The 9,539-nt window shown below is 39.0% G+C and overlaps 1 protein-coding gene across 1 annotated transcript; it reads right to left on the reverse strand.

Moving 5' to 3' along the window:
• Window positions 1–2,029: 2,029 nt before the first annotated feature.
• On the reverse strand, window positions 2,030–8,539 carry gpx9 (glutathione peroxidase 9). Its single transcript, XM_051674921.1, has 5 exons — window positions 8,279–8,539; window positions 7,951–8,044; window positions 7,265–7,395; window positions 6,760–6,890; window positions 2,030–2,946 (listed from the first exon to the last, which is right to left on the reverse strand). Exons 1-5 carry the CDS (start codon window positions 8,408–8,410, stop codon window positions 2,871–2,873), a joined length of 564 nt encoding a protein of 187 aa, XP_051530881.1. The 5' UTR covers window positions 8,411–8,539; the 3' UTR covers window positions 2,030–2,870.
• Window positions 8,540–9,539: the final 1,000 nt, after the last annotated feature.

Here is a 9,539-nt window from a genome sequence, read left to right on the forward strand (position 1 = left end):
CTGCAGCGAGCAGCTCATTATAAGCCACTCAAATCGACAGTCAGACGCAATTAAGACGGCAGACAATCAGCCATTTGTCTTTATGGCCAGTGCATAAGGGCAGACAGGAGATTTCATGGTTCAGATCTAGCATGAATCCTGCAATCAACCATATATAAGTGTATTTAACTGTCTCTAATCAACAGTAATGTACACAATTGAGAGTTTTAATTCTACACTTTTTATGGAGAGATTTGAAAAACACATCTCTGCTTTTTTTGTTTCGATGTGTGTGCTAAATTAAACTTCAAATTAATTTGTCTGTAAAAGTCAGAGCACAGCAAAGCAGTGAAGTAATTTGACAGCAAAATATTGCCATCTGTTGTAGTTTAAATGGCATCACAGGTGAAACAGAAGGGATAGCAAGAGCACTCATAGTTAGCAAAAAAAGTGATGGAAACACAAGACTGTTCATTTTGAACTGATGTCAATGATGAGAAGCTTCAGAACGTTGAATAAACCGTTTTAGTGAGGAAGCAGCTTATCGCTTAATGAACTGACTGCCTCTCTGCTCATCGTCAACATGTTTTACATTTAAAAAATCTTTTGGAGTTATCTATGTGTGGAGTTTATTACAAAAAAAATGTCTCTTTTATAGAAGAGTATGGTATCCGCAATCGGTTTGTTTCTAAGCCATGAAACAAACCAAACAGGTCCGAGGTGAATCTCAACATTACGAACTTTAATTTGAAGCAAAAAAGTATTTGAAAATCATACAAAAAGATAAAAGTACTAGACTGTTTACTTAACATCTTTAATGAGGGAATGAACTACAGTCCCAACCCCTAAAAAAAGCACTAGAAAAATATAAAACTATTGATTTAAGGGGGCCTGGGTAGCTCAGCGAGTATTGACGCTGACTACCACCCCTGGAGTGGCGACTCACGAGTTTGAATCCAGGACGTGCTGAGTGACTCCAGCTAGGTCTCCTAATCAACCAAATTGGCCCGGTTGCTAGGGAGGGTAGAGTCACATGGGGTAACCTCCTCGTGGTCGTGATTAAGTAGTTCTCGCTCTCAATGGGGCGTGTGGTAAGTTTTGCGTAGATCACGGAGAGTAGCATGAGTCTCCACATGCTGTGAGTCTCCGCGGTGTCATGCACAACGAGTCACGTGATAAGATGCGCAGATTGGCGGTCTCAGAAGCGGAGGCAACTGAGACTTGTCCTCCGCCACCCGGATTGAGGTGAGTAACCGCACCACCATGAGGACCTACTAAGTAGTGGGAATTGGGCATTCCAAAATTGTGTAGAAAAGGGGATAAAAAAATAAAATAAAAAAAAACTATTGATTTAAAGTTGTTGCTTATAAGCATAGCAACCATGCATTTTAAGTTATTTTCAAAATAGGGAGTGTAGGGAGAGTGCGTCATTCACATGGTGCGTTCAAGTCCTGGGAAGGACGGAAATCGTAAATATGATGTGATGTGCGTTCAAGTGATCATTTTCGTCTTCTTCACTTACTAGCAAATGCAGGAAGCTTTTTAGCCCCAATAAAACAAAATCAAGAGCAAAGCCACGCATTAGATGTGTAATAAATGCTTTATCTATCTCTTTTATCAAACTAGTGCGGCCCCATAAAATAATGGAGAATGTATTTTTGTTGCAAACGCTTGTCGCTACATAAACCAGCTAAATGAGTCTTATTTTCATCGTTATCTTCAAGTGTTCTTATTATTCTTCATTACGAGTGCAAAGAATGCATACAAACTAACTTGCACTGTCATGCTTCCGCCGTGGTTCTTAAATCATCACGCCCCCAACCTGGAAAGTCTGGGCTCAAAGAAAATCCAGAGTTTCCACACGTAATTATGACTTCCTGGAGGCATTCATGTATGCTCAAAATACGATCATTCCGACATGACTAGAACGCACCAACAGTGCGTCATGGAATTGGGCGGTCGCTGCAGAGCTCTTTTGATGGGCTTTGTTCGCTGCTGTTGTACCGTGAGTTAAAAGTAAAGATGACACACCATGAGCCAGGGGTGCAGAAAATGGTATTCGTCTTTATTTAGCTTCACAGACGGCGTGCGTTTCACAGAGTCAAATTCAAAGTGGAGAGAAAGGGATTGAGTTTCAATATTTGTTGTGACTATGTGTGTGCGTATGTGTGTCTTATCTATGGTGTGTTGTATGTGTGTGTGTTCATGTGTGTGTCTTCATCCAAGGGGCTTGAGGCCTTGGCGGTTTGCTTATGGTTATTGCTAGCGTCTGCTAGTGTCAGGTGTCATGGTAACAGTGACATCAGTAAGGTTTCTCAGATGCTCTCTGCTCTCAGTAGGTGGTCTTGGGTCAGGAGGAGATCTGTGTGAATGCACAGAAGATCAGATCTGCTCGCCCAACATCAGATCCAGCTCAGCTGCCAAACGGCATTTCCTGAGGGATCGTCATTCCGCCACCTCACTGAGAAAGAGACACTGACAGCACTTTGGAGAGAAGACAGGTGCTGGTTTAACCTGAATCACAACCTAAAACCTTTCTGTAGATCCCTAATGTCTGAGCTCCACATCCGAGATGAACAACAGATTGACTTGGCAGAGTTCTGGAATTCTGAGAAGTTTGGAATCCAATTTGATGAGTCTGGCTGTGGAGCATAGACTTTGAATAGTTTACCCAAAAATGAAAATACTGTCATAGTTAATTCACCCACAAGTTGTTCCAAACCTGTATGACTTTATTTCTTTGGTGGAACACATGGGTGAGTTTTCAGTTTTGGGTGAACTAATTCTTTAAGCAGTTCTTCATCAATATGACAGACTCATTGTAAGGCACATTTCTGAAGTCTATGTAGTCTGAATGGATGTTGGACTGAGGTGAAGGGTTATGGATGTGATTATGATGGATGGATTCCCTGCAGGAGTGCTGCAATATCGTTCTCCACCTCTCCAAACGGACAATGAAGATCATACCTGCAGGGGAGAATTCAGAAGATGCTAAATATTTTCATTTATTATGCAAGAAAATATGCGGTAGAATTTTTTTTAATAATGCTTTTATTGAGTGAAAATAATTGTAAAAGCTAATTATTTTTTACTCATTTTGATTTTCAATACGTTGCACATTAAAAAATGTTTAACTGTAAAATTGTGTTGTCCATAATTGCTGTAAAATATGAAATATAAGCAATTTCTACTTTGTTTCTCAATACACTGCATAAAATGTAATAATAATAAAAATAAAAATAAATGTTATTCTATAAACCTGTGTGATCCATTAATAGCTACTAATACAAACCATTTAAATTAAATGCTTTGGCTTGTCATTTATATAAGACGACCAAAGACTGCTATACACAAATTAACTGTGGTTTCATACAACAAATAAAAAGCATTAAAACATATATTTTAAAAACATAAATTTGAGAAAGAAACCATGGTAGTAGTTGATACATTTTTAATTTTAAAACAACATTTACTAGACCGTATATTGTATGCCACACTGGCTGATAAATGACCAAAATGACCAGCAGTATTAGGCAAGAACAAACAAAATAATGTGATTACTGGGCGAGAAGGATAACAAAGGGGTGTATATATATATATATATATATATATATATATATATATATATATATATATACACACACATAATTAATGTTTCGTAATTATGATGCTGCTATTAAGTCATGCCAAACATGTTATATAATATTGAAGATATTAATTTATATTAAAATAAGTATAAGCTTCACTTATAAGCTTCACAATCTGATTACGATAAATATCTTATGATGAAAAGCTTCCCTTGACGTCATCCTGGCGAAAATACACCGATCGCTCGGGTAGGCGGGGTGTGGCTCCTGATTGTGATGAACTCTGGGATACACTCAGCCTGAAAGACCGCTCCGAAGCGGTATTCACGCTAGTGTGGATTTACTGTGGGTTAAGTGCACTGAGCTTTGGCATGTTTTAGACATGGGACAGTCTTGAACACTTACTTCCTGTCGCGTGCACTCAAGTGGCCAAGACCGCAAGTGTGGGTATTGGGACAGGACCATAATTTCACCTTCCACTATATTTTCAGAGTTTGGACATGAACTTTACTACCACCTGCTGGTGGAATCTCCAAACTGCAATTGTAGGAAATTAATTTAGACTTTGCGCTGAAAACAGACCTGCTTTTGAAATGTCTTAGCGCAATGACCTATTTCTCAGGCATGGAGTGATTAGCCACCGGGCCGATTGGGCCGTTGCCCAGGGGCCTCTAATCCCAAAGGGCCCCAAGCTCTAAATCAATTATTTATTTATTTTGAGATATCTATTATAAATCCACGTTAATGTCAGCCTTATGTGAAATACCATTTGTTCAGCCAAATGCATGCTGGACTAGAGCAGCGCGAGCACAGGCACTCGAGTGCGCGCTCAAGGAATCTGCGTCTCACAGGTGCAGCATGTTAATTTGAAGGACTACAGAGAACAGCCTATGATTCACAAAATGCTTTCAAACATAAAGATACGGTGCAGTTTACCCTGGCTGTGTACAAAGTTGATGGTTTAAACTGATATAAGCAACAGAATTTGTGCAACAGTATGGATGACTTTAAAATGTTTAAGTCCAGCATGCATTTAATATTTAATGATAAAGCGAAAGATGCCTTAATACCCTAAATATGTGCACGGTAACCTTTTGTAATATTTGGTTAACCGTGAGAGTTCATGAATGGTTATTGTGTTATTTGTCAGGACTCGGGAATAAAAAAAGTTTATTGCCATGGATGCGTCAAACACAATCTCAGATTAGCAGGGAATAAAGTGCACAGTGAGCTATGTGCCTAAATAGCACAATACTTAGATCTTCAAATGATAAAATCACAATAAAGTTGAACAAAAATAATCTCTGTCACTGCCTGCAACATAGTTGGCTCACCGTTTATCAAGCGCTGAAACTTTGCCAGGTGAAAAACAATCTGCAATAGTGATGGGAAGATCGGATCATTTTACTAACTTGAATCTTTGAGTCTCGTTCAGCAAAATGAACGAATCTTTATTCAAGTAATTTCGTTCATTTCGTTCATTTAAGCAGAATTAAATTAAAATGTTACATTTTCAATAGCCAAATACCCACCAACACGTCTACTTATGCAAACTTTGATTATAGTCCCAATAAGGAAAAAATTATAATGCAGCCAAGGACAAATTATGAGAAACAGAAATGATTAGTTCACCTCTGGAATCTTCTTGTCTGAGTCGTTCGTTCTTTTGTCACATGACGGCCGTATGTGCATAGCGTATACGCGTGACAAAAGAACGAACGACTCGGGACCAGATGACTCGAGAGGTGAACTAATCATTTCTGTTTCCCATGTGAGCAGTGCATAATGTATACGGCTGTCACGTGACAAAAGAACGAACGACTCGGGACCAGAAGACTCGAGAGGTGAACTAATCATTTCTGTTTCCTGTACAGCACCTATGCGGTTTTCATGTAACAAACAAATGGAGGTTGCGCAATGCACATGCGCGGCCAACACAAAATGAACGAATCACTCTCTGAGACTACTCGTTCTTCTGAGTCACATAAAAGATTCGTTCATGAACAACCCATCACTAATCTGGAATCATGTAATAGTCACATTAAAACCTCTTTGCAACCTGAACTTCATCAGAATGTCGATTTGTGACACCAGCGCTGATAAAGCTTGATGCAGCGCAACAAATGGTGAAACAGAGCACAGGTGTCTCGAGATGCGTTAATAAATATTGAAGTTATTTTTAACTTGACAGTGTCTTTAAAAATGAAACAGTCCTTCACAACGGATTGTAAAACATAACGCAGGAGTCTTGAGATGCATTTATAAATATTACGGTAATTTATATTTAATGCAGTGTCTAAAAAAAATGTGACGGTCCTGCGCGGTACACTGAAAAAAGTGACACAACGTTCAAAGACTTCCATCCAGTGCGTGTTTATATGGCCTCGACGCACGTAAACGTACTTAAACTGACCCAAACCTGGCCCAAAACCTGTAGGTTTGTTGGGTACCGTCGGACTCAGATTAGTTTGAAGACCTCTAAACACATGCAGAATAACCGAATAGTGATTTGGTATTTGAATACCATGCACATCCCTATTAATAACGCATGATTTTGGATCGGTTCATGATTAAAAAGTACATAGCCTATAATTGGCCAATTTGGCCGTGTAAGACATTGCTCCAAACTTTTCTTCCGTCTATTTGAAAAATCCAACCAAATCTGCCAAGCGTCCTGTAGCACATAAAGATGAATGTAGTCACATCATGGGATGTAGTCACGTCATGGGGGGCCTCCATTGTGTACCGACCCATGGGCCTCTCATTTCTTAATCCCTCCTTGATCTCAGGATAATAGCAAATTGCGCTTTGCGCCACTTCATTAACATACAATACACCCGCAAAGTGCACACATACACTCACAGAAAGTGCAAAACCTCCCACCCATGCCCACTTGCGCTTTGCACTGGCATGAAAATTGCACTTAGAATTAGAGCTCTCATGAAAATTGGATAAACGTTGCACATGGTTGTGGCACGTAGCGCTGTCACGAAAATATAGCCCGATATGTTGGGGTATGACCTTCTTTTTATTTGAACTAACAACATTTATTCACACTGATTAATGATTAATCAACAACACTTATCGGTTCAGTCATTTTTATTTATTTTTTTACTTAAATCAATATTTAATCCCTTGTTTCCTTCTTTATTTAGCTTACTTTTGAATGAGAGATTCTGATGTATTTTGATACCGTTTGTAAGGAACTCCATCGGCGGTGATGAGAAACTTCTCAAAGTTCCATCGGATGTCATTCACTTTCATGGGAGACCAGAAGAGCTTCCTGACGTCTCCAATGATGGGGTTTACAAATGGCAGAGATTCCTGAAAGAACAAGGTGGTGAACACAGCTGATTTCCAGGTGATAGAACTGAACTCAGTTGAATTTAAAGGAATTTTCCGGGTTTGATCAATCGACAGCATTTGTAGCATAATATTGATTACCAAAAAAAAAAACAAAAAAAAATTCTCTGCCCTCCTTTTCTTTCATTTAAAAGCAAAATTTGAGGTTACAGTAAGGCACTTACAATGGAAGTGAATGGGGCCAATTTTTAAACATTAAAATACTGTTTCAAAAGTAATGCCAAAAGATATATAGGATATGAGTTTAAAAATGATTTTAGTGCAGTGGCAGATGTAGGCATGGGCGAAATGGGGGGGGGGGGATGGGGGGCATTATAGGGTGGAGAGCTCACTACCTTCAGATAGGCGTACAGAGGGTCTTCATTACAGCCGTTCACCTCAATCTTACTGAAGATGGGAAACTTTGGGATGTAACCTCCTCCTGGTCTTACATACTTCAGAACATCAAAAGTTTCATGGTTCTCCTCTGCAGAAGATTACAATGACATTTCTTACTGATAATCTTCAGGTTTTTAAATAAACACTTTGAAGTAATGCAGCATGTATATCTATAAAGGATCATCACACAATAAGACAAACATTCAAGATAACATCATAAAATCACTGACATCACATTATTCAAGGACAGGACATCATCCTGAATACAATAAAACAACAACAAAACTGTAGTATAGGCTGTAGAGTTGATCGGGGCAAGTTGTCACACTTTTTACATCAAGTATTTCTCAGTGTAGACTTATTTTTGGAATTCAATTTCTGTACAAGCATAAAGTTTTGGCTACAAAAAACAGTAATGTAATATTTACACTATTATTGCCCAGAAAATATATACAGTTCATTTAACACATGTTGTCACACTATATGGGGTAAGTTGTCACAAATGGAACCTGCTGTTTACTGACACTGATTTGAGAAGAATCCTATATATATATATATATATATATATATATAAAATACCCTCTAAAGTAAAATAAAAAAAACATTCAACAACATTTTCAGTAAATAAAACTAAAGGTCTTACCAGGTGCTTGTAGTCCAAACTGATTGCAGGGGAATCCAAGTATAGTGAAGTGCAGGCCTCCAAATGTGTTCATGAGTGCATTCATCCTGTGATACTGTTTCATGAGCACAGACAGAATAATTAGATCAGGGCCAAAACCAATACCATTTCCAAATCATTATTTGTAAAGTATTAAAAGTATTCTTTTACTTCTGTTTATTAAGGCCACATTATATTTTAATATCAAAATAATCATTAGAATGCTCAATAAATGGTTAGTCTCAAATTAACCTCACCATTTAATCTTGACAAAATAAAAAAAAATTATCACTTGGAGACACACGGTTACCTCCTCAATGGTGGACCCTCAGAAGGTCGCCACGTTCACAATGAGCAGAACTTTTCCTCTGAAGATGCTGAGCGGGACGGCCTTTCCCTCCAGAGTCTCCACTGTGAAGTCATAAACTGAATTTGGTGCCATGTTTGCTGTAATATCTCTGTATTTTGTGAGTTTGTGTATCAGAGTCTGTAGTGGCCTGTTGCTCTTAACTGTGTTTCATTCAGTGTTCTGTATCTCTGGCTCAGCAGAGGTTCTGCATGGATGACTCTATTGTCTCTCTGAACACCAGTGAATTGAACTGCTCAGTTTTTGTGTCCAGGTTTGCAAACGTCTGCTGACACTGATGGTCATGTGGGTATATTCATTTCAAAGGGCAGGTAATAGTAATAGTATCATTTGTAAACAGAAGCCCTGCAGCACATCCATCCATCCGTCCATCTAATCTATCTATCTATCTATCTATCTATCTATCTATCTATCTATCTATCTATCTGTCTGTCTGTCTGTCTGTCTGTCCGTCCGTCCATCTGTCCCTCCATCCATCCATCCGTCTGTCGTCTGTCCATTTATCTGTCTGTCAATCTATCTATCTGTCTGTCGATCTGTCAATCTGTCTGTCTATCTATCTATCTAGCTATCTATCTCTCCATCCATCTGTCCATCCGTCCATCTGTCTGTCTGTCGATCTATCTGTCTGTCTGTATGTCTGTGTGTGTGTCTGTCTGTCTGTCTGTCTATCTATCTATCTATCTGCCTGCCTATATGTCTGTCTGTGTTTGTCCATCTGTCAGTCTGTGTGTCTGTCTGTCTATCTGTCTGTCTGTCTGCCTATCTATCTATCTATCGCTCTGCATCTGTCTGTCCGTCTATCTGTCTGTCTGTATGACTATCTGTCTGTGTATCTATCTGTCTGTCGATCTATTGTTCTGTCTGTCTGTCTGTCTCTCTATCTGTCTCTCTGTCTGCCTGCCTTTCTATCCATATCTATCTATTTATCTATCTATCTATCTATCTATCGCTCTGCATCTGTCCGTCCGTCTATCTGTCTGTCTGTATGTCTATCTATCTGTCTGTATGTCTATCTGTCTGTGTATCTATCTGTCTGTCAGTGTGTGTATCTGTCTGTCTGTCGATCTGTCTGTCTGTCTGTCTGTCTATCTGTCTATCTGTCCATCCGTCTGTCTATATGTCTATCTGTCTATCTGTCTGTGTGTGTATCTGTCTGTCTGTGAGAAATAGGCCTCAGATGGAACAATGTGACCTTTTCATG

This window comes from Myxocyprinus asiaticus, chromosome 36, assembly GCF_019703515.2.
Source record: "Myxocyprinus asiaticus isolate MX2 ecotype Aquarium Trade chromosome 36, UBuf_Myxa_2, whole genome shotgun sequence".
NCBI classification, from domain to species: domain Eukaryota; kingdom Metazoa; phylum Chordata; class Actinopteri; order Cypriniformes; family Catostomidae; genus Myxocyprinus; species Myxocyprinus asiaticus.